The sequence below is a fragment of the Hyalella azteca genome, unplaced genomic scaffold, assembly GCF_000764305.2.
Source record: "Hyalella azteca isolate HAZT.00-mixed unplaced genomic scaffold, Hazt_2.0.2 contig2887, whole genome shotgun sequence".
Classification (NCBI taxonomy): Eukaryota; Metazoa; Arthropoda; class Malacostraca; order Amphipoda; family Hyalellidae; genus Hyalella; species Hyalella azteca.
In genome coordinates, this window is record NW_025933145.1 from 131,956 (window position 1) to 156,262 (window position 24,307).

Sequence of the window (24,307 nt, forward strand, 5' to 3'; positions counted from 1 at the left end):
TCCATTCGCTCCAGTCACCCTTTATACCTCAAAACTGATCTCATTCTTCTCTCCTTTAAAGGCACTCCATCCCATGTCTCCTCTCAGGGCCTCTACCGCAGTCCGCCTGGGGGCTAATAGTGCCAATCTCGCCACTCTATTCTGTACCAAATTCAGTTTATCTAGCTCACCATCACTATATGCTCTCACATCCAGTCCATACATAGTACTAGGCACTGCGGCACTGCCACACTCTTCCACACTTCCCTCAATACTTCATACTTACTCGCCCTCACTTTTGCTGCGCTTCCAAGTATACTCAACCACTGATTCGCCTTCCTTAAATTCGCAGCCTTTGTTCTCTGACATCTCTCCTGGTCCACACACACCTCAAAATACCTATACTCATTTCTCCTAACAATCTCATCCCCTCTCAACATCCACACTCTGCTCATATCCTCAACCGCACTGAATCTCACATTGAAGTCACTCCCATACTCAGTCACACAGTCCAGCATACTTAAAAGTAGTTCTTCGCTATTTTCACTCATAATCACAGCATCATCAGCATACAAAACAAGTCATTTTTAACCTTTCGCCGCCTACACGCACACCAACATCTTTTCTCCTCACCCTCGTAGTGTAGAGGTTGGAGAGAAGCGGAGACAGGATACAGCCATGTCGAACGCCCCTTCTGCTCCTCGCCCAGTCCGTCTCTACATCGACCCAAGTCTATATTTATCATAGGTTATTCATTTATCATCGTTACTAAACTCGTATTGATTTCTGATTTGGACACAAAAACGCAAACCAAATAAAAATGATTTCTATCTCGACCATTCACTTTTACATCCCGGAATTGCAATTATGATATGATTAAACACCTTGATACATTGATGCTTGTAAGATCTCATTAACTGAGGTACATTGATACATGTAATATTTCACTAACTAATTGATGCTTTAATACTCATAAGATTTCAAAGCTTAGAAACTTCGATGTATACTTTTAAGATTTCACAAACTAAGATATATTTTCCAACGCCAGGAAGACTTCATTTAATAAAATATATTGATGCCTGTAAGATTCAATTACGTTACATTAATTGACACTAAATTGAAGGACTTGTTTGATTCATTGATACTTGTAGTATTTCACTGATACATTGATATATGTAGTTTTGCACACCACCAAAGGAAAAATATTTCTAATCATATGGAATGATTGCTTACTGGAATGATTGCTAATCCCGGAGTCCCGTGACAATTATTCAGTAATTGATATTACTTTCATTGGGATGATACCAGAATGATTGCTTATCCCGGAGTCCCAAGACAATCATTCAGTAATTGCTATCGTGGGCAGTGATGCAGACCCTCAGATTCCAGACACCTATTCCAGACCAGGAATGGGAACAATCTAGTACACGACATGTCTTCTTTTGCTGGCGTAGGCTGCATTGAGTATCATTATTGTGCAGGGGAATTTAAAATGTACATCTTTGTCGTTCATTTGAATCCATCGTAATGTTTGAAGTTTCTCTTCGTTTGAAGAAGAGAAATTCAATAGCATTTAATTTAGAATTTCCTCAAATTCAATAACGCCAACATGATATTTTAATGCTGAAAATAGTAATTTACTTAATATAGTCGTTACCAGTGGCTCTAATCAACGTGCAGTTGAAGTACAAGTGAGATTTATAGTAACTTTTATAATATGAAATGATTTAATGGTGATATACATATTTCATACAAATAATGTATTTATGCTAACGTATGTGTAAAGCGAATAACCTGCCGTCTGATATCATTACAGCAAATTTACTCTCTTATATTGCTAGTGATGTTCATCTATTACCTATAAATATTAAGAAGGACTACTGTAGCCAAGTGATAGTCAGCGCTAGGTTATGAGCACCTGAGCAGTCTTGAGTGGTAACTTAGCAGGGAGGTTATAACTACTCATCAAAAGTTGATCTGGCACGAGAACTCACTGTGATGCCTCCACACACTCTCAAGACTCCCTGCAAAACAAACTCATAGTCAAGCCCGCCACCTAGCACGGAAATATGAAGCCCCATGTATGAATAATTATTACTTGTTAACATATCAGGAAGTTATATCTGAACCCTTTAGCTCTGGGTCGTGTGAATGTTATTCAATGCGTATCCGCAGATAATAGCAGGAGTAATGATTGATATAAACTATCATTTGAATCGTGCTATTATCACAAGCATGTAAAAGGCTGTAAAATATATTAAAAAGTCAGGTTCTAGTGTTAGATTTGTGTTGAAACGCCACGTACCTTGAGTACATCTTGATCAGGCACGATAGTGAGACGCTGAACGAGTTGTTTCGCTCGCTGGATTTCCTGCTCTCCGGCCATGACACCGACGATGCTCTCAAATCGCATCAGAGCCTCTCGGCACACTAGAATCTCGCAATCTTTGGGAGTAATGGGGTTACGGAATAATGAATACCTGAATTCTAAGAAAAGAAGTTCACAATAAATGAGGAAGAATTCGATGCGGAATATTATCACAGAATTTGTACTCTCCAGCATTAAAATACGGAATCAATGAGAAATGCAGAAAACTTTGTTAAAATGTGATTAATTTGAAAGAACAACATTGGCATATTACCTTTTCAAGATAAATCCAAAGATAGGAAGTTTTCGAAATAAATTCAATTTTTTCACATTTTCAAAGAAAACATACCTCGCCAGTACTTTTCAATGACGGGTTTGACAGGCTCCTCTTGTTCCCACAGCGCTTGCTGACGTAGGAATTTGTCCTCAAAAAGACAGTGACTGTAGCCGTTGCTCGTGTTGGCGATGTAAGCGATCATGGTCGGTACATCAAGGCACACTTGTTTCCGACAGGAATTATCATGGTGACTAATTTCTAAACTATTAGTCGAGCATAAAGAAGCAACTGCAGACTCGATGTCATGGCAAAGATTTGACGATCCAAGTTTTTTCGAACATTTGATGGTTTCGACTGCCGATTCTGCGGCACTCACTATAGAATCAGGTTCTGATTCAAGATTCAGATTCTTTTCCAATTTTACGTTGAGTGGCAAGAGTAATTTAAGCGATTCCTGTTTTTCCATTGAAGTTTTGCTCAAAGCAGAATCAGCAATTTCGGATGAATCGACACTGGAACTGACATGATCTTCAACTACAGAAGATTCAGAAGAATTTTCTAATGCAGGTCTTGCGTATTGTTGATTGATTTGAGGCTCTTGACAGCTCGGAGATGACAAAATTGATTCCACATACGGAAATTCTGCTTGGCTTCTGCCTTCGGTACGTAATTGCTCTCCAACAGGCTGAGACAACACCGTTTTGTTCAGATTGTCGCGATTGTAATTACTTTCTGAAAAATGTGAGTTGTCACATAGCGATACAAATGTCCGCGATTTCATTGCTTTCCGAGCCAGGTCAGATTTGTTTGAATACTTACGCAGTTCAAAACACATCTCAAAAATTTCTTCATTAGAGCACATAGGCCAGTGCATTTTAGAACCAGGATTACGCAACTCGTGAGAAAAGGTATTCAATTTTTGTAAAACGTTTGAGTCATCTTGACAACCAAAGAACTGTCCATTGTTTTCAGAAGATGTCGATGTGCTGTAACAATGAGATGGAGATAAATTTTCATGAGGTTCTTTGTTGAACGGTGCAATTGTCTGCCTTAACCGAGAGTGAATATTTGTATGCAGATCATTGCAAGGCTCTAACAAAATCAAATTCTCGTTTTGGAAAGTTTCTGATTCTTCGCCGGTCCCGTTTATGCTGCCAATTACGTCATCATGATAGTTATTTATACTGGATATTTTTTTAATTTGATCCTCGCAGCCAATAAATGAGTTTGTATTATTGTGCATTTCCGAAAACTTGACGGCATCATTTTGTGTATCATAATCATCAACTCCAGGCAGGTATTGCGAAGCCGGCAATAACGAGTCGGCAATGACTCTAGGTGTACACACCAGGACTCCTTCCCTGCATAGAGCGTCTTGCACTGTAGCACTCACACCTTTGCAGAAAACGAATGCCACCTGAAGGAGGTACAAGAAAGTTACTCACAAGTTTATCACGCCTGCGTTGTTAGTGATAACAAAATGCTTTTACAACAAGAAGGACAGGTTTTAAATCGACTTGAACTCCAGCCAAGAAAGCAGACAGGCTCGCCTTAACGGCCGCGGTTTCTGTCCTCGTCTCGTGTGGAGGTAAATTAGCACTAAGAAGCGTCATGATTATTCTTCGTCGATGGAATTCTTTCCATCGACCATGGCACCTGTTGATTGTGGAGCTACGAGACGACATCAGAGCGTGTGACAGCTATGACATCCGGCTTACAGATCTCTTAATGAAAATTTTCCTATCCCTACAGGTTGACAAGGAAAGTTGTCGGATGCAACTTTCGTAGCGCAAAAGGCGTTCTCACCCATCCAAGCAAGGGATCTTTTTGGTTCCCATGCCGGAAGGCGCTCCCGCCTGCTCCCTAGATAGCCGCCATACCCCATCTCCCAGCGCAAGATATCCATTGCATTCTTCAAGCTATTCACGTCCACTGTCCTCCGCGCCCCCCGTCGCCTTATGCTCTGAATTTGGTTAATAACCCTCTCGACAGAGATTTCGCCCTTATCCTCACAAACCTGGTGAAGCTCGCAATTAGAGTAGCTAGCAACTCGTCCGGCAGAGAACCGGATCGCCTGACAGTCCTCCTGAACAAGCACTTGGGCCCCTACAGCATCCAATTCCTCACCCACCTTTTGCAACATCACTGTCTCCACGGCTTATATGCCAGTCATCTGGAAGAGCTCAATATTAATCATTATCCAGAAGCCCGGTACACCCATTGAACTGGGCTGGTCCTACCACCCTATCTCTCTCCTCTGCTCAGCAGTCTTGCTCCTGGAGCGACTACTACTCCGCACCTTTTAACATATGTTGCCCATGTCCTCTCGCAGTCGCCCTCTCCCGATCGTGCACCAAATCGCGACGGGCTTCAATTCACACAATGGCAGCGGAGCTTGATCTCTTAAACATGTTCGATAGCGTAAATCACACTCTCTTCTCTGTGATTGCGCCTAGGATCTCCACCACAATGTGGTCCGCTGGCCATGATGTTACCTTAAAGATAGAATGGCGTCATGCTATATCTCAAAATGCAATCCCACTTGATAGCAATTCAAACAAGAGTTCCCTAAGAATCTGATACTTACCTGCTCTCTTCGACAATCTAATTTCCGACATTCTAGTCCCGGTCTCCAACATTGCCACATACGCAGATGACCTCACGATTTTCGCGTAGTTACTCTATGAGGCTCAATGCTGCGGAGTTGGACCTCGTAAGGCTTGTCTTGGGCGTCTCTGACTGATAGACCGCCAAGGAACTGACCGTAGCAAAATTTAAGCACACATCCTTCTAGTACAATCTATAACGGAATTATATCCCAGGAAAACCCCCCAAAATACTACCAAGGACACAAATTACACGTTCTCCCCTCACGTTACAAACGCGACGTGAACCCTACGCAACTTAAAAGCCCTCTAGCATTAACTGGAGTTTCTCGAAGGAGAACATCAATGCCACCTACTGGACCATCACGCGCCCAATCCTCAATAACGCAGCCCCTGTCTTGTACCCCATCGCAGTGGTAGGCCTAAACAATCCAGAACACGGCCCTGAGGTTAGCCTTCGGCTGCAATTGTCATCCCCACACTGAGACAAGCGTCCTCCCCTTGCCTGCTCAACTGGACCGGGTATGCGCTCAGTTCCTAGCCAGCGCTCTACAGCTTTCCCATACACATGCAAGCATGACCTTCAGCGCAAGGGAAAACAACAAGAAAATTTCTTTGCCATGCCCAAGACTCAGGTCCAATATAAATTTTCAGTGGAATTTGTGAGATTAATTTTTGTTTAAGTCCAACTCTTTAATTCATAACTATCCTAAGGGTAGGATATTCAAAGTGACAATTAATAAGCGAAGGAAAACCTAAATAAGGAATCTCTAAGCAGAAGTTTTCACAACTTTATACCAATTCCGAACAAACCTTGATCGTTTTAAGATTACCGATTGAATTCGTATGCTTGATTTTATACTCTGATTGGGTTATTGCAACTAGGTCAACATAGTACGCAAATTTTGTCTTCGCTGGTGTCAACGTCAAGAAACAAAATTTTAATCACACTGACATTCAAAGATCAGAAATGGATTAAGTGAAGAGCGCGGTGCAGAAATGGATTGAGTGAAGAGCGCGGTGCAGAAATGGATTGAATGAAGAGCGCGGTGCAGAACTGAATTAGACACACTCTATTGATTTTGCTCTTACTCTAGGGGTGGCGTAGAGAACAGGATGCTGGGCAGCAAGGTTTAGCATCGCTCTGGCCTGGTCAAGAGGGTTCCTCTCGCCCGTACGTCCTCCAGTGCAGTGCGCAAGCTGCAGCGTGTTAGGGCATCTGCAGACCACCTGCAGAGAGACTAATTCTAAATAAAAAACGATCGACAGATACTAGATGAGTTATAAACAATTTGTTTAACAACTACCAACAAGGCCATATTATAATCAAATGTATAGGCAAAGAGCGCGGTACAGGGGTAGTAGAACTAGCAATCATACAATTGTATTCTACTGTAGAACTTGCAATCATATGATTTTGATAGAACTCTGTTTTTAATTATTTTACTTGCTTTCTGCTACCTTTATTAATAAATACATGACAAATAATCGCATATAAATCTTCACAAAATGGTTAGATGTCACTGTAAGTGAGTTTATTGACTCTGGAAGTATCAACTTGTGAGACACCTTGTATAACTTGATTGAGTAGGCATGTATCATAGAACATAACATTAACATCAGTTCCTAAGATGAAGATTTTCATTATTTTTAATAATAATTTAGCAGAAATACTTGAAAATAGCAATGTAGAAAAGAGAAAATGACAGAATCTGACAAAGCATAAAAATTATAAATTCAATTCTGAATTGTGGGCAGACATGTGTGGAGGATAACTAAATAAATAATAAATATAACTTATCAATAAGCACCACCTTTATCCACAGGAGTCCACCATTGGCAACAACATCTATAAAAAGAGGCCTATTGAAGTCATCACGGTATTTTTGAAGNAGGTGATGCAAGTTGCTGCTTATTACATGTTCTAATTTCAACCAATTTGGCCTCTGGAGACCCTGAGGATAAAAAAGAGAAAGGTTAACAATTACATAAAAAGACATTTTGAAGATTACATTCAGTATGGCCAAATGCCAGTAGATTTTAATGAAAAATTGTGATCAGTGACTGAAGTTGATCAATGAGAAGTTGATCAACTTCTGTATGGTACCTAGCTTGGAAATCAATTTTGATGTCTTCTGCAAACTGAAATTGTTAAAAATTCAGATGTAGTTCACAACTGAATACAGTGACATGAATAAGCGTATTTATATACGTGAGGTCTTTCTGAATACTGCAAAAAATGAAGATAGGTATTTTTAGTCACAAGCTATTCTTCTCATTCTATTTTCTCACCCTCTGTAAGACTTTGACTTCTGTCTGTATTCTGTTGGTTAAAGCCTGCACGCCCTTTACATGACTGGCCAAGTTCATCAGTTGCTTCTCGTTGCTGGCAGCTGTTCTGAGAAGAATGTCAACTGCCTCAGTGGCTTCTTGAACTTCAGCTAGAAAAATCACCAAGAAGTCAATGTACAGAACAAAAATGATCACAATTGGCAATATCAATAATCACAAAACAAATGACCATAATTGCAAATTGAAGTATGCAATAAAAGATGAAGTACATTCAGGTGCAAGCAATTCAACTCATTAAAATTTTTTTTACATAAATTCAATTTATTATTTGAGGTAGACAGTAAGTAGTATTTTCATGCACGGAAAACTTGTTATCAGAAGAACCAGGGGTGGAATACATCCACTTTTTACGGAAATTTCGCAGCCCAAGATCTCCCATTTTAGTTAAGTTTGAAATCTCGCGGCTTGGCGGTTGGAAGTCAGGTAAAATATATTGATTTAGAAATGTCGCGGCTCCGAAATGGGTCATGTGACGTGTGGGGGAAGGGCAAGCCTGCGTTTGGCAGTTGTCGGCAGCAAAACAATAAAGAATAGGGCACTGGCCGATGTATCACTGTATCATTTGAGCTCATGTTGTTGCCACATGCCGACGTGCGGTTGTGTTAAGCCTATCATCATGATCCTATGTCTTTATGATATCCTAGCCAGTACCCAGTAGCCAGCCCTTTTTTTGCAGCAACTAGGTAGCTTAGTCTAGCCTAGCTGCTTTCAGCCTTTCAGGTGGCCAACTGAACTCCAATATCTTGAATCCTGTACCTGGTCTCCCCTTTTTCCCCTCTCCTCATGCCAAAAATTAATTTTAAAATGAATGCGTGAGCGTGACATGTGGCGCCGCATAGTGGCAAAGCAGAGAGTTTTTTAGACTCTCCCTCAACTCTCAAGTTCATTTTTGAGTCCTCTAAGACAATAAGAGGACCAGTAAAGTATCATGGATACCAGCTTTATCATACTTAAGAAATTGGTTGAAATCTTGAGTAAATGAGGAAATTAAAAAGGAACTGATTCTAAAAAAGCTCTGGTTTGCCTCTATGTGTGGCGGGCTGGCAGCCTGGCAGCTAGCCCTGGCCTAACCGATATAAAGGCCTGACGTCTGAAGATCTTTATCAGTGTCACCATGGAGGCATGGACCACGTTCCAATTCCAAAATTAACCATTTAACGATACTGTTAGACGTTAGTCTGTTACTCTAACTACCTAGGGCTAGGTAGTAAGCCTACTCTAACTACCTAGGGCTAGGTAAATACAAATAGATTATTAGCAAAATAGGTACTCACTTCTAAAATTGTTATCTCCTTCCATTGCAAGCATAAACTGCTATGGCAATCCTTTTTATCACATACTATGGTCACAACATCTAATTTTCAAATAGGTATTTTCGACATAATATAGTATGTATGTAGTCCGTTTTGAGGTTGCATAAATGTCCCTCGACAGGGCACTTGTTGCACCTGGATTTATCAAATGGTTTTCAATGGGTTACTTAATTTGAATTATATTGTTCCAGGACAGTCTTGATCAGCTTTCAGAGATTATTCAGGCGTCCAGTACTCTTGATGTATTCAACCGTAGCTTTTACAATGGCAAACTGGGTGTTCCGTGGGAAGTCTCCTCCGCCCAGCAGGTCTCGCACTGTGAGGGGGTTAACCCCGTAGGGGACATAATATAGGAACCATGCCCAGCTGATTGCCTCCGGGCTCCTCCTCCAATCATCCGATTCCGGTTACTATTGCATCACACCACTTGAACTCGACGTCTTGCGCTCTCCGTTTACCCACGTAGACGACCAATTTTGTTGGTTTCGTTGATGACGGAGTGCGGCTGCAGCAACGTCGTTGATACACAACCGAAAGCTGCTGATGCCTAATTTAGCTTTAGAGACGGTGTGCTATATTCTCAGTTTTTCGGCGAGTATGGCGCATCCAACTTCTGCTGGGCTGTGCAGTTGAAGTGTCAAGTGTGATGAGCTCATTGAGCTGTCGCTGCCAGCGCAAGGTTTACAAACCTAGATCTAGGTAGGTGTTTAGTCTTCCAGCTAGGTTTCTAGGTTTTTAATTTACAAACTGATCTAAATCTAAGTTTATTTTCAAGAATGATGCACTGAAAGCAAACACCAATGAAACAATGTACGTTTAAACCTTATTAGCATTAATTAATTGAAATAATAGCACTTCATAACAGCACATAATAGCATACATAACTAAATCTTGACAATAATTATTGTCAATTCTCGCTAGGTAACATGTAACGAAACGTGGTCCGTCTTTCATAACATGGGGGCCAGCTGGAAAGAAAACTGCTAAGTGCTAACCGTAGCTAACGTCTCGGATAATTTTACAGCCGAACTCGCGGCCGGTCCACGGCCAATCTCCAAATTCAATGATCAAGGAATATCACACAAACTAATGAACGTAGCTCAACTTGGTACATGTATTTAGTGGAATGTAATGGTGATGTTTAGCTCGTGATTTTTTTAATTTCTGCTTAATTCGGTAGTTATATGATGGTACGGCCGGCCGAAATTCGCCGTGATTAAGGAATTTCTTCCAAACTACTAAACAAATTTGAACGAAATTTTTAATATACATTCATAACTACCAAACGGTGATGTTGAGCTCGTGAAATTTTTCTCTATTTCCCTTCGCGAGATTTTTTCAATTTCACCTTCATTGGTGATTTGAAAAGCAATACGTGCTTGAATTCGCAGATCAAGGAATTTCTTCTGAACTACAGAACAAATTTGAACGAAACTATGCAAATATATACCCAACCTCCCAACGGTGATGTTTCGTTCGCGAAAAATTTTTCCGATTTGCCTTCGTTTTGCGGGTTATACGGCTATACGTATACGGCTCTTGGTCAATGCAAATTTAAAAATCGGCCTCAGAAATACCGGTTGTTTCTCTGTATATCCGTACAACTCGCGAACGAAAACATAATCGAAAAATTGTCACGAGCTAAACATCCTTGTTTGGAGGTTAGGTATAAATTTGGTTAGTTCCGTTCAAATTTGTTCAGTAGTTTGGATAGAATTTCTTGATCACGGCGAACTTCGACCCGTATCACAATAGAACTCAAGAATGATGGCGAAATGCAAAAAACGTTCATGAGCTAAACATCACCGTTAGGTCCCAATGAATACTTGTACCAAGTTTTCTGCCAGCTACGTTCATTAGTTTGGGAGATATTCCTTGATCATCGAATTGAGACTCATTTGAGAGAGTGGCCGCGAGACCAGCTGTAAATTTGTCCGAGACGTGAACTGCTACGAGACTTGCGCGAGCCATTTATAGGAGATATGTAAGTATATTAGTGGATGCATCATGCTGTTCATGCATGACATGCTGATAAAGCTGTTTACGAGATGGATGAGGATAAATGATAATTTTAATATGTTATATAACTGTTCGATAACATTATAAAATTGTAATATGAGTTTATCCTTATATATTCAAACTCTTTCCTATGGCCTACACTTCAGCGCCGAGATCACTATGTTATGTTATTACTATGAAATCACATGTCAGAAATCTAGGTTTTTTATTTAATTCTAGGTTTTTTCTAAGGTATAATCCAGGATTTTCAACTAATAGTCGCAGTCGCTGGCACTGGCAGCACTGCTGACGCTGAGGTGTCAGAGACTCACGGGGTAGTGGGTACCTAGACTGGTCAGCTGGTGTGGTCGGATTGCAATGTAGTGATCTGCTTCTTCTATTCCGGGTGTCCACGCTGGGTGGACTTGAAGCCACAGGACAACCCTTGGGCCAGAGAGCTTCTGCAGTGTGTAGTGATCGATCTCGCCTTGATCACGGATGGTGTCTTCTGTGTTTACTCTTCAACCGCACCGCCCTGCAGATGAACATCAAGCCCCGGCCTAAGGCTAAGGTGAAGGAGACTTGATACTTCGTCGCAGGCTAGCTGAGACTGTCACTTGTCTTCACTACCCTGCCCGCCTGCCGGGGCCGGTCGTCTTTGAAAGCCGTACAATTTATATTAAGACTACGATTTGTAGATATCAATAACCACATGAAGTGACATGATTACGAAGCTGTCTTGATCACGGCATCATGTTAGATTGCAGCTACCTACACAGAAAGATGTGGATGACTTGTGACTCAGCCTGACTGGGTCAGTTTTGTTTATTATAGATTGTTCATATTATTGAAGGCGAGTGCCTTCAGTGATCAGTGCTCCAGACATGACGAGGATATTCTTGAATAAGTTGAATCCTGTAGGCTGTAGCCTACCTGTCTGAGGCTGTCTCCTCCTTTCCCCCCTCCTTATGCCAAAAATTAATTTTAAAATGAATGCGTGGCTGCGTGGCAGCCAGGAGCTAGGCTACCTAGCACCTAGCCTAGCCGATATAAAGGCCGGAGGGCAGAGGGCTGATGGCTGAAGATCTTTTACAGTGTCACGGTCACTGTCACCACACTCTAACTCCAATCCTTATCCTACCTATTTGTCATTGATGAATGACAATTTAATTTGACAGTAGGTGAAACCCCAGTCCCGAGTGTTCTTTACTTTTTTTTAATTAGGTCAGATAAACTAAGAGTAGGCCTAGTTTCAAAGAAATCCATTCTGACAAAAGTTTTTTTTTTTGTATGACAAATTTTTGGATTGGGCTATAAAACTTGCACACAGTACCTACTAATTACTATGGATGATGTTGGGTTGTTGGCAGAAAGAAAACCTACATTATCCCTTTTTCTTGGTTTATAAAGTGAACCCTTTGGTTTAATTGTTACCTATTAAAATTGGTTGAATTGTTCATGAGCATCTTTTGTTCTAGAGGGTGGCTTTTACATTTTTCTTCACTTGAACCAATATTATAAAATTTACTTTACTTTTCAAATTTTTTTTCTAAATATGAGGCTGGAATAATATTGACTATTGAGAGTTGAGAACTTGAGACTATCATTCAAAAGTTTCAAATGTATAATTCTAATGAGTTATCAATTGTTATTCATAACATTTTAGAGTAAAATAGTTGTTATGTGTATCTCTACTTGTTAAAACATTAGGTCTGTGTAGAGATTATACTGATTGTCTTCATGCAATAATATGGGCAAGCAATACTGAGTATACTTGGGTTAACATGGTTTCTGTTAACCTCATACTTTGGAGAATTTTAAATGCCATCAGTGTATTTTTTAATATTCAAGTTTTTTTCTAAAGATTCAACTAGGCTAAACCATCTTGAAAGACTGCAAAGCAAAATTTAAATTGTACAGCATATCTAAAAATCAAGAACAATGTGTTCCCCTAGTCAGGACATCATACTCTTGTTTGATGTTGATGGAACTCTAACAGCTCCCAGGAAGGTATGAACTCATTGCTAAGTATGAATAAGCCTACTGGCTAACTAAGCCAAAATTGATTGTAGATTTGTGACTTAATTGACTTATATTGTTGAAATAATGTTCCAGCAGTTCAAATTAAACTGCAATACTGCAATTTGATGTATATATTTTTGTGCTTACTGGTCTGAGTGGTCTGCTTGCCATAGATATCATGAGCTCCATTTATGGCTGACTATATAGTGGGTTGATCATAGCTAAGAAATTTTAGACAAATTTGATTGGCTATTTCAGATAAATCTTTCATCTCAGACACAAATCAGAGGTTGAATATAGCTTTTAGGGACACATTTTCAAGAGGTTGTCTGCAATGGTAAGTGGGATTCATGGCATAAAAGTTATTTGGTTGTTATTAATAATATTATCATTATAATTTGTTTATAGCCAAATGAATTTGACTTTAATAGCATTCTTTTTGCAGGCAATAGAGCCCAAAATGGCAGAGTTCATGGCCAGTGTCCGTAGCAATGCCACATGTGGGATTGTTGGTGGCTCTGATTTGGCCAAGATTGCAGAACAGCTGGGAGGAATGGAAGGTTGGAATTTAATTCTTAAATCTTTTAAATCATAATTTTGTATGTATTATTTTCATCACATTAGTGAATATACCTACTGATGATTCTCTTATAATTACATACAGCTATACTCTCTAGTCAGGGAATGAACTAGGTATGAAGCTATTTCAGTTGCACCCTTGCTCTCATGATGTGTAGTTCTGCTTGCCTGAATTGCGTGTTTAGTGTGCATCATGGAAAACTCTGCTTTGCAGTGTAGTTTTAATTACTTTATGAAGTTTAGTTCATCGCAGCCAACTTAAGAGAAAAGTCTTCAACTAACTAATACTTTTTATAAGTTTAATTTTAATTGTTGAGTTAAAGGTGCAGGCATGCAAGTTTCAAGTGATTAGTACTTTATAATAGAAACTGAGCAAGTTAGTGTACGTGTTTTAAGCCTTTAAAAAGTTCACTTTTTGCCTTAAATAACGATGTTGGTTCAAAAAAGTGGTCTTAGTGGATCAAAATAATATATGAACCTTCAAAATAAGAATTTCATCCTGCTCTAGTGTCACATGGTATTTATGACAAATATGTTTAAAAAAACTAGTGGTAAGTCTTGTATATGTATAGTATTTTGAATTTAATTAGTACGTATATATATTCTAGTTAAATGCAACAATGTTAAGCAAACTAAAATTTTTTGCTATTGGCATTTTATGAACTTGCTTTGGAACTTGCTTGATTTTATGAGCTTGCTTCACTGTATTGACTTTATATAAAGGAATTGAATGTAGAATTTTTCACAAGTCCTTAGTTTTGAATTTTTTCTGCAAATAAATTTTATTTGTTGTTGATTTCTGTCTTTGCAGAGACATTGAAATATCCATTTGTGTTTGCTGAGAATGGTCTGGTTGCTTATCATCATGGACAGTTAAAAGCTAAACAGGTAAGTACAAAATAAGTTTCTTGTTCCAAGCTCTTGCTTATTGACAAATTTTGATGTATTTGACAAATGAGACTTCATTTCAAGTTATTCTGATTCAAACAAAACCTAAATTCAAAATGCAGCAATATTTTAACTTTTTTTATAAATTATAATTGTTTTTCAATCACTACCCCTTGTCTTGATAATGGTTACCAATTCTTATTTATATTCAGTTAAGCTTTAATGAATAATTGAGATTTTTTTGTATCCTGAAATGAACAAAAGTGCGTGGTCTCGATTCCTCTATTTATGTGTTGGATTGTAAAATTCAACCTGTGCAGTCAATTGAAGCTCACATGGGAGAGAAGGCTCTTCAGCAATTCATTAATTTCTCTCTGGATTACATGGCTAAGCTTGAACTCCCTGCCAAAAGAGGAACTTTTGTTGAATTCAGGTAAAATGATCCAAGCTCAATAAAGCAAAATGAGGGTGTTAATTCTAGTTTGATCCAAATAGAATTTTTTTAGATGCAATTTTGGGAGTAGGGTCAAATTTATTAAATATCATGGACTGATAAGGTTTGAATTCTCATGTGTTATGTGGTTTTTACTATAAAAAGATCCTAAAGTTGTTATATGTAAGATAATTCAGTAGATCACACGTATAAATGTAACTTTATTCTAGGTGTTTATTGCAATTCAGCCAAGTTGTTCAGTGCTTTGTTTAAAACAGGTTTTTTTAGCTGTTTTTAGGTACTTTTAAGTCAAACATAAATTTAGTTGAGTGTTAACCAGCTACATAGTGTTATCCAGCTTCACTGACTGTATATATATATATAGGTACTTAAGTTATACTTCTCTATGGTTTCTGTTAATGAATTTATTTTTTCTGCAGGTCTGGCTTGATCAACCTGTGTCCTGTGGGACGGAGCTGCTCTCAGGAGCTGCGTGATCAATTTGCTGTGTATGATAAGGTGTGTAATGATTTAAAATCCTGTCCGTTATTTCAGTACTGAAAAAATATCACATTATTAAATGACCCTGGTTGATTTGGTCCATTCCTGCTGACATGCAGTTACTTTTATACCCATTACATTATTGCTTGATCATTTCCATTTTTAGTCAAGGCAGGATGTCAGTGGATGCTGCAACCAATGATTTAATCCAGTATCTACAAATTTCACTCTTTTCACGGAATCTCTTGTGAAAAGTATCATGGTATTTAATATAGAGTTGCAAGTTCCATCAAGAGATAAATTACCTATAGGTATATAATCTGTGCTGACAAACAAAAACATCTCCAAACTTGGCTTTCATTTATTGAACTTGGATAAAACACGGAATATTTGTTATAATGAGCAATTTGTTTATCCTAAACAAGTCCTATCGGTTCTAAAACTTTTTCATTTGTATTTGTTATACAGTGGAAGCCAACATTCTCTTCTATGTTTTCAACAATCATTTATTAATTTGTCTTGTTTTTTGTGTGCAGGAGCACAAAGTGCGGGAAAAATTTGTTGCTGCGCTACGTGAAAAGTTTCCTGATCTGGGCCTTACTTTCAGCATAGGTACCTATAGATTGTTGCTTAGTGGCTTTTTATTTGCATAGATTGCAAGTTATACCAAAAGATTAAACGGATAAAGAGGATAAATTAACAATTCATAGTTAAATTGTTTTACTAATATGCATGAGCTTTACACGTTTGTTAAGTGTGATCACACTGTGTGTGTGATAGATATTTTGTCATTATATCATCAGAAGTATCAGAAATTTAGAAGTGATTGCTTTTAGTCACTAATGCATTCTTAACAGTTAACAAAATTATATAAAAAGACTTCGATTGAAGGCTTGTATTTGAATGGTAATTGCCTTGTTTGGTTTGCTCATCTTGGTTTGCTCTCACATGAAATGTCTGGATCTTTTTACTTTCCACGAGTAATTGTTGAACTTATTTTCAGGTGGACAGATAAGCATAGATGCTTTCCCTACAGGCTGGGACAAAACTTATTGTCTGCAATTCATCGAGAAAGACTTCAAGGTATCTTTAATCTCAGTTTCCCATATTTGCCATTGAGCTATACTTTATCTTTGCAAATGAAACGAAGTTGGATAACACTACATTGAAAACGATAGCAGAATTTTGCTTAGCAATTCATTTATATCATCCATTTCTTGATTTCAAGTGACGAGTCTAAATATTTTACTATGTGTAATCTGTTGAAAGTAATTTGAATTCTTTACAGTTGATATACAGAACCAATTTATATGGTTTATTTTTCATTGAATTCAGATAATTATCTAGGCAGTGTTGTCCAACTAGAAATTCATCATAAAACTAGTGCCTGTGTTTGGAATTCTCATTTGTTTGTCGTCTTCCAGTCAATACATTTCTTTGGTGACAAGACTTCACCTGGTGGCAACGATTATGAAATCTTCTCAGACCCCAGAACCATCGGCCACACCGTCTCTAGCCCTGCTGACACTCGACTACAAGTGTCTCAGCTGCTGCAGTTGTGATAAGTTTTCGTGCTGACACTGGACTGCATATGTCCGAGCTGCTGCAGTTGTGATGAGTTGTCGTGCTGACACTCGACTACAAGTGTCTCAGCTGCTGCAGTTGTGATGAGCTGTCGTGCTGACACTCGACTGCAAGTGTCTCAGCTGCTGCAGTTGTGATGAGCTGTCGTGCTGACACTGGACTGCATATGTCCGAGCTGCTGCAGTTGTGATGAGTTGTCATGCTGACACTCGACTGCATATGTCCGAGCTGCTGCACTTATGAGGAGCTGTCGTGCTGACACTTGCCAGCAAGTGTCTCAGTTTCTGCAGTTGTGCAGAGTTTTTCCTATTTTTATATCACTGTTCAGTGTTCATGCCAGTGTTTGACCTCTCACTTGCTGACATCAAATTTCATTCACTTTATGTTGAAAACGAGCCATCGTTGTTGACTCAGTTGTAGAACCTCATGTATTGCTCGTACTCTTGTCACTTGTTGAAAAAATTTTGTTGGTTCTTATTTATGGAAAATTACTTCGGCAGAAAACATTACACACAGTTTCGTGGACCAAATTGTTGGTTGTTTATCTTGTCCCACATTCACTGTGCACCAAGTTACTCTTTTACGATAATGATGAAATCCTCAAGATTTTATGTTCATTTAATCGATTGTCCACAGTGAAAGCATCTTCATAAAACTAATTTATTCATGTCATTATTTTACTTAAACTTAACGATTGCAATATCTTTGATTTAAAATTTCCTCCATTACACCATCGTCCTTGAGCTTTTGGGTTTTTAAGCGAGAAGTTTAAAGTTTAAGTTTGAATTTTGTGGCGTGCTTCATTTATTAGCGCTGCTTCACTGATCTCTTTGATCAAGCTTGCCTTGATAGATTAGTTCAGAAATGATAACGAATGAGGTGTCTATTTTCGTGTGTACATAGTTGCATATGTATGAAACCTAAATCAACTAAAATAGAGAATACTTTTCATACTACCGTACTAAACACTAGTTGTTGATAACTTGTTTTGTAAATCCTGATTTTACTAAAAAAGGATTATTTATAAAATTGTTTGTGTAATTTGCTTATGCTGCGTGGAGGTTTTCATTCTACATCAAACGAGTCGAATTCTTTAAACTTCGGATCTCGTGAATCAGTTTATCAGTTATCTATTGCTGAAAAATTTCCTTGTTATCTTACATTTTGTGCGTGCAATATATTATATAATCGATGAGTTTCAATGTAATGATTCCTGTTAGTTCGGGATTGTGTTTTCTGCAAAGTGAGATGACTTCCTAGTATTTCGTTCATAGTCATAACTTTGGTTCACATGTTCATTAATAATCTTGAAATCGAAAATTTTAAATTAATTTGTAGCCGAATCGGAGAACCGAAACCAAGGGAAACGCATTGTTTGGAGTGTTTTCCCTTGAAACGCATTGTTTGGAGTGATTTGGAGTGATGCGGCATACGGCCGTGTGCACGTCTTGTGCAATATATCTGACCTCGTACAGAAATAGCAATTCTCATTATTCAAGTAAGTCCTTGTTTCCTTTTGCTCATTTCAAGTCAAAAGACGAAAGAGCCGTATAGCGCATCGATTTTGACCTGCGACACGCGAAAGACAATTTATTTTTTAGTTTGCGTCATCATTCTGGGTTTCGTTTTATTTGCTAGAGCATTTGCGTCAATATTTTCTCTTTGCTGCTTCCTGCTGAGAATAAAAGTAATAGGCATAGCTCACGCCGTGTAATGTCTAGGATGAAAGTGTGTGCTTCCTATATTCTTGCATCATGTCGCGAAGTGCAGTAGTGTCAAACCTTTTGGCATTTTATGAACAGCGTTCTTATTATACAGAGCCACTTTTCATTGGAAAGCTCAGTTATCACCAGGACCGAAGTCTCAGAATTACCATTACAGCTGATCCGGAGGAAGGTCTTCCAAATTTCATGCACCATTACCGTCTTTTCCTTGCTAAGCTGAAGGGGTTTGATGCCAATTAATGCCCAGGAGTGTGGAGGGAAGACTCGTGCATTACGATGTTTCGCGGTGTTGTATTTGTACGCGTAAGACGATAGCTTTCCGAGTGCCCGTGAGCCCTGCACGCCTCGCTGCGTCTGTGGCCGTAAAGCACCGCAAACATCTTCTCATTACTGATGGCCACTAGCATGAAGTCGAGCTTTTTGTGAAACAGTCATTTCTATGTTCTGTTTTAGCCTTAAATTCGGGTTTAAATTCACGGTTCTGTTAAAATTTCAGCATTCGTGCTCAGTTATCGCAGTTGAAACTGATGTTGATGAACCAGGCGACTCAAAATTATCACTCTAGCAACGCGGGCAACATCATGCTGAGGTATTCATTTCTCCACGCGCCTTAACTAGCATGTAAATTTCGAGCATTGCTTAATACATAGATAAATCAGTAATTAGTACAGTCAAGGTTACAACAAAAAACATAAGCTGTAAAACCTACCTATTTACGATTTCAAGCGGGTAAGAGCTAAAAGTTAAATGACCAGGGTTGTCAAAAGAATTAATTTCCACTCCCAATCAGGCTACGGTGCAGCATACAAAATGACGTTAAGTAGTGAAATAAAGATAATATTTATTCCCGATAAATGAACGGTTAGGAGTACCATGGCGCTAAGTTCAAATGAGAAAATTGTAAGCAATAACCGTCGTTGTCAGCTTCCTGGCAGCTAGTCACGCGTCAACAATAATGCACACATGAAGAAGATTGATGCCGATAATCGCTGAGTACTCGTATACTTCTTGCTTAATTTGACGGAGCTTCGCCGATGATTCTCGCAATAAAACGCGATAAGGCTGGCCAGTCAATATGGCAAATTGCAAGACGAATATTCGTGTTGGATTTGAACTGAGAGAATCAACTTGAACTCTGTTCGAAAATGAAAATTTAATGGAATTCAGATATCGACCAAGATCAAAAATTTTATTAGACGATTGCCAAAATTTTTGGATAATTCATTTCAAGTAATTACGTGATGTTAGTAGTTTCAAAATGCTGTTAGTGTCAACAATGCTCGCCGTCATTTTTTATCTCCAATGATGACTTGAGCATTTTTGCTGCCATATGGAAGTGAATTAATCAACTGATGCTCATCTATTCAAATGGCATCTCAGCTACAGGCAGCAATTTAGCTGCATGCGGTAGGCCGCAAGACAATAAGAACCAATTAGAGTTGCTTCTCAAGAAGTGTTTAGTGCCGTAGCATTTCTCAACATGCGTATTGATGCTGCGAAGTGGAGGCTGAATGCATAGTTTGTGTAGCTGCCTGCGCTGATGTTCCGATTGACATCTTAGCCACGGTTCCGATGTTGTCGAATATCCTAGCATAATGAACGAAATATTGCTTTGCGTTTCATGTGAATGAAGATATTTGAGTTTGTTTCATGGTAGTCATGCTGCTCTATTGCTTACTCTTGTAATCCTCGAATATCTTTGCGGTTTTTAGACCTAACAGGATGAATCTGAACCTCAATTTAAAATTAGCATTAATCGTGAAAGGAAGCTTCAAACGTAATACTGATTTGGATTCAGTAAAATTAAGCGGTTGAATTCTCGCAATTTAAAGGCCAAATTTGTAGAAATTCCAAATCATAAAAGCCAATGTCATGGAAGATAGCCTTATGCCTGAAATTAAAGTTTGAGCGTGCATGCCTCGCTCATCGAGCGAATAATTTTATAGGAAGGTGATACCCGATTGGATAGTCATGCGCACGCATGCTTTGTACATCAATAAGAAATTTATACGACACCCGCGTGGTGGAAGCGCTAAGAGTGTGAAGGCTGCGAAGCTAATAAAGATTTAGCAATTGCAATTTGTTTGTTAATGATAAGTGAGCGCTAAAGTACTTGGGTTACAGGAAGCGAAGAACAGGCCGGGCCTATTTTGCGACTAAAAATGTAAAGTAAAATATGAAAAATAGAGTTATTCTCAATATTTTTTTATTCAGTGTTCTTAAGTAAATTTATGGGTGGAAATTACCTTCTAGCCATAAAAGTACGGAGAAATATTAAATAACAAGATTTTAGCGCGTAATCTTTCGTGCAGATATAGTTTAGGTATAGTAAAACTGTAAGACCGTTCCCTATTGATAGTAGTATTGGCTTATTAATTAAGCAAGGCTTGGGCTGGACGGAGCTTGAAACGCCAATGACAAAGCTAAAGTTAATATATTTAATGATAAACAGCAAGCAACAGAAAAAAAAAACAAATTTAAACGGGGAATTACGGCAAAACTGAAGCGAAGACTGTACTATTCTTCCACTAATCAGACGCACAAGGAGAGAGCTACTAATTGACAACTAGGAGATACGCAGAAACAGATAGGAGCTTTGAGATAGAGCGTATGATCCTAAAACAGATGACAAAGAAAAAATACATAAGCATAACAAATAAATTATATGTTCATTAATTTCACAGTATTTCACAATGCATTCGAATTACAACACTATCGCACGCAATAACTTGCCCTGGCTTCAAAACCCACGTCAGCCTGATCTTCGCTGTCTAATTGCCATTGCCGGTAGTATTGTCAAATATTCAGCCTATATGGGTGGAAATTACCTTCTAGCCATAAAAGTACGGAGAAATATTAAATAACAAGATTTTAGCGCGTAATCTTTCGTGCAGATATAGTTTAGGTATAGTAAAACTGTAAGACCGTTCCCTATTGATAGTAGTATTGGCTTATTAATTAAGCAAGGCTTGGGCTGGACGGAGCTTGAAACGCCAATGACAAAGCTAAAGTTAATATATTTAATGATAAACAGCAAGCAACAGAAAAAAAAAACAAATTTAAACGGGGAATTACGGCAAAACTGAAGCGAAGACTGTACTATTCTTCCACTAATCAGACGCACAAGGAGAGAGCTACTAATTGACAACTAGGAGATACGCAGAAACAGATAGGAGCTTTGAGATAGAGCGTATGATCCTAAAACAGATGACAAAGAAAAAATACATAAGCATAACAAATAAATTATATGTTCATTAATTTCACAGTATTTCACAATGTATTCGAATTCTAACACTATCGCACGTAACAACTTACCCAGGCGTTGGAGTTTAAATCCTGTAAGAGAGAACCACTGCGCCAATCGGGATCAGCAGCTTAACTGACGTCTAACAAAAATTAACATCCACGTTGCCGGTAGTATTATTAATTATTTCATTATTAATTGCCGGTAGTATTATGAAAATTTCAACCTACTATATTACAGGTATAACGAAATTATGTTTGAGAATACTGCCAATAATACTTATATATATGTTCTAACTTAATAGAAACAGAGTATACAATAAATATTTTACGCTCCGGACTCAATATATACGACCAAGTTACTGGTGAATGTTAGAGTTACAGTCAAGCCTGAGGCGAGGCTGCGTTGCAAGGCGAGTACATCATGAATACTTATTCATTCTTACACACATAATATATAAGATATAATATATTCTTATATACATAATAGTCGTTCATGACGCGCTGTTGTTTGTCATGTGTTCCTGAGAGACCCTGACACCTCTGCTTAATTTGTACCTGTGATGGCAGCCTGCGCCCCGAGCACAAACAGCACATCAAAACAACCATTTTAATGCCATTAATTAGACGCCTAAATACTATAGAATAGAATAGAATAAAATAGAATAGAATATAATATAATAGAATAGAATAGAAGTGTCGGCGTTGAAGAAATAGGCCCATGGCCTGTTGCCGATTCTTGTACTTTTCGTGACTTGATTCACAAGGGATCCGGCCTTTGGAACCCGATCTTTCCATAACTGACGATTGATTGAGATAGCTTATAAAAAACAGTGTTTGAAATTCAAGCCAAATAGAATAGGATAGAAGTGTTGGCACTGAAGGTATAGGCCCATGGCCTGTTGCCGATTCTTGAATTTTTCGTGACTTGATTCACAAGGGATCCGGCCTTTGGAACCCGATCTTTCCATAACTGACGATTGATTGAGATAGCTCATAAAAAACAAGTGTTTGAAATTCAAGCCAAATGATTTTGATACTACTCATTGCACGCTTAAGTACATGTTGGAAGAGATAAATGCTTACATTTATGAAATATTAAATATCCAATGGAAATTGGTAATTAAATGGGTTTGAAATCCACAAAGTAATTCAATGCTGCCACATAATTGAGTTTATGATTATCAAGCACCACAAGATCTTTCTCGTAAAATAAACATAAGTGAATAAATAAATAAATAAACATTTATTTGAATTTATTCACTTATTTGATATGAACATTTATTTGAATTGAATAATGAATTTATGAACAAAAACTCATACATTCATAATACTCGTCGACGAATCTTCTAAGATAAAATTAAGATTATGAGCGAAGAATTAAATTTTTAAAACGATTTTATACAGGTTACTGGAAAAAATTGCCAATATTTAAGTTCATTAAGTAAACATTAACGGCTAATATATTGTGGACATTTAATTTGAATTTGCGTACATATTTCATCACTCCCAAATGTTTAATAAAAATGATATAAGTTTAATGTTTAATGATACAAGTGAGGTTGAATATATACCTTTGTATAAGTGAGGTTGAAAACAATTTTAAATTAATGCAAAGAGTAGGAATCTAAGTTGCGCAGTAAGTAGTAATACAACGCAAATTTTAAGACAGACAAACTTTAATGCTAGAAATCCGTATAGCGTCACTTTACCCTGCGCCTGTAGAGGAACGTTGAGCTGTTTTGCATAATTGTTTACCGATCATTGCAACCAAACACAAATCTTCTCGCTGCTAGGCACTATGTATGTCAGGCCGAACAACAAATCTAAGTCGTGAGCGGTTCTCTAAGCAATAATTCTGCACGTCAATTGTCTTCAGGAAGCCATTATAGCATAGACGCCAACACAGGCTATGCCCATGGCTGAGAATACGTTTAGTTAAACACTTACATTATGCATTTAAATTAATTAAACACCTAAATCAATTACTTATATTAAAAACTTTTCTTCGTGTAGTTTTTTGTTATATTAAATTTGTACATATGATTATGATTCTTTTGGATGGTCAGGGTACTTCGTAAAATTTCTTTTCCGGTAACATTTTTGATGAAAGTCGAAGTTACAAAAAAGTTTTTGCCATTTTTCTAATAACCACGAATAAACTGAAATTAAGATGAAGTCAGAATAGTGTGGTGTGGAAATTCAAGTGGAAAATTACATCCATGAAACGAATAATTTCAAGATTGTGCTTTTCACTCTCAAAACCACATGAATTGAATCTCGGGTACAGATCTCTCTCTGATAATTAAATTCAAAGCACATTTGATCATCCATTGTTTAACATAACCGATACTTTCGTTCCTTGCATTGATTATTCATAACTTTGTGATTAAAACAATTGTATTGTATCGTAAAATTTAAAAGCTTATAGTAGGCATTT

At 38.1% G+C, this 24,307-nt stretch overlaps 2 protein-coding genes and 1 long non-coding RNA gene across 5 annotated transcripts; 1 reads left to right on the forward strand and 2 right to left on the reverse strand.

The window, feature by feature from the left end:
- Positions 1 to 1,937: 1,937 nt before the first annotated feature.
- On the reverse strand, positions 1,938 to 7,116 carry LOC108677032. The gene is made up of 5 exons (XM_018165185.1): positions 7,045 to 7,116; positions 6,323 to 6,460; positions 2,697 to 4,041; positions 2,285 to 2,424; positions 1,938 to 2,003 (listed from the first exon to the last, which is right to left on the reverse strand). The coding sequence occupies exons 2-5, from the start codon at positions 6,368 to 6,370 to the stop codon at positions 1,938 to 1,940; spliced, it is 1,599 nt and encodes a 532-aa protein (XP_018020674.1). The 5' UTR covers positions 6,371 to 6,460; positions 7,045 to 7,116.
- A 7-nt stretch (positions 7,117 to 7,123) lies between these two features.
- Positions 7,124 to 9,233, reverse strand: LOC108677082. The gene is made up of 3 exons (XR_001931229.2): positions 8,857 to 9,233; positions 7,523 to 7,671; positions 7,124 to 7,185 (listed from the first exon to the last, which is right to left on the reverse strand). It is a non-coding gene; the product is annotated as an uncharacterized LOC108677082 (long non-coding RNA).
- Positions 9,234 to 12,636: 3,403 nt separating this feature from the next.
- LOC108677089 (phosphomannomutase) lies at positions 12,637 to 18,096 on the forward strand. Of its 3 annotated transcripts, XM_018165248.2 has the most exons (9): positions 12,637 to 12,903; positions 13,361 to 13,475; positions 14,306 to 14,382; positions 14,703 to 14,815; positions 15,256 to 15,334; positions 15,853 to 15,928; positions 16,320 to 16,399; positions 16,741 to 16,872; positions 16,979 to 18,096. In XM_018165248.2, the coding sequence occupies exons 1-9, from the start codon at positions 12,835 to 12,837 to the stop codon at positions 16,982 to 16,984; spliced, it is 747 nt and encodes a 248-aa protein (XP_018020737.1). In that variant the 5' UTR covers positions 12,637 to 12,834; the 3' UTR covers positions 16,985 to 18,096. The 3 variants fall into 3 exon arrangements, with proteins under 3 accessions (XP_018020737.1, XP_018020731.1, XP_047741682.1); XM_018165242.2 differs by having other exon boundaries at positions 12,639 to 12,903; positions 16,741 to 18,096; XM_047885726.1 differs by lacking the exons at positions 12,637 to 12,903; positions 13,361 to 13,475 and adding an exon at positions 13,919 to 14,045 and having other exon boundaries at positions 16,741 to 18,096.
- Positions 18,097 to 24,307: the final 6,211 nt, after the last annotated feature.

What these genes read in the sequence shown, in the direction of transcription:
- LOC108677089 (XM_018165248.2), top strand. Translation starts at nt 12,835, where the DNA reads ATGTGTTCCCCTAGTCAGGACATCATACTCTTGTTTGATGTTGATGGA. An exon ending in CTCTAACAGCTCCCAGGAAG is followed by an intron (nt 12,904 to 13,360) that starts GTATGAACTCAT and finishes TTCTTTTTGCAG; the next exon opens with GCAATAGAGCCCAAAATGGC. An exon ending in GACAGTTAAAAGCTAAACAG is followed by an intron (nt 14,383 to 14,702) that starts GTAAGTACAAAA and finishes CAACCTGTGCAG; the next exon opens with TCAATTGAAGCTCACATGGG.
- LOC108677032 (XM_018165185.1), bottom strand. Translation starts at nt 6,370, where the DNA reads ATGCTAAACCTTGCTGCCCAGCATCCTGTTCTCTACGCCACCCCTAGA. An exon ending in TTCTCTACGCCACCCCTAGA is followed by an intron (nt 4,042 to 6,322) that starts GTAAGAGCAAAA and finishes TACCTCCTTCAG; the next exon opens with GTGGCATTCGTTTTCTGCAA. An exon ending in CTGATCAAGATGTACTCAAG is followed by an intron (nt 2,004 to 2,284) that starts GTACGTGGCGTT and finishes TTTGTTTTGCAG; the next exon opens with GGAGTCTTGAGAGTGTGTGG.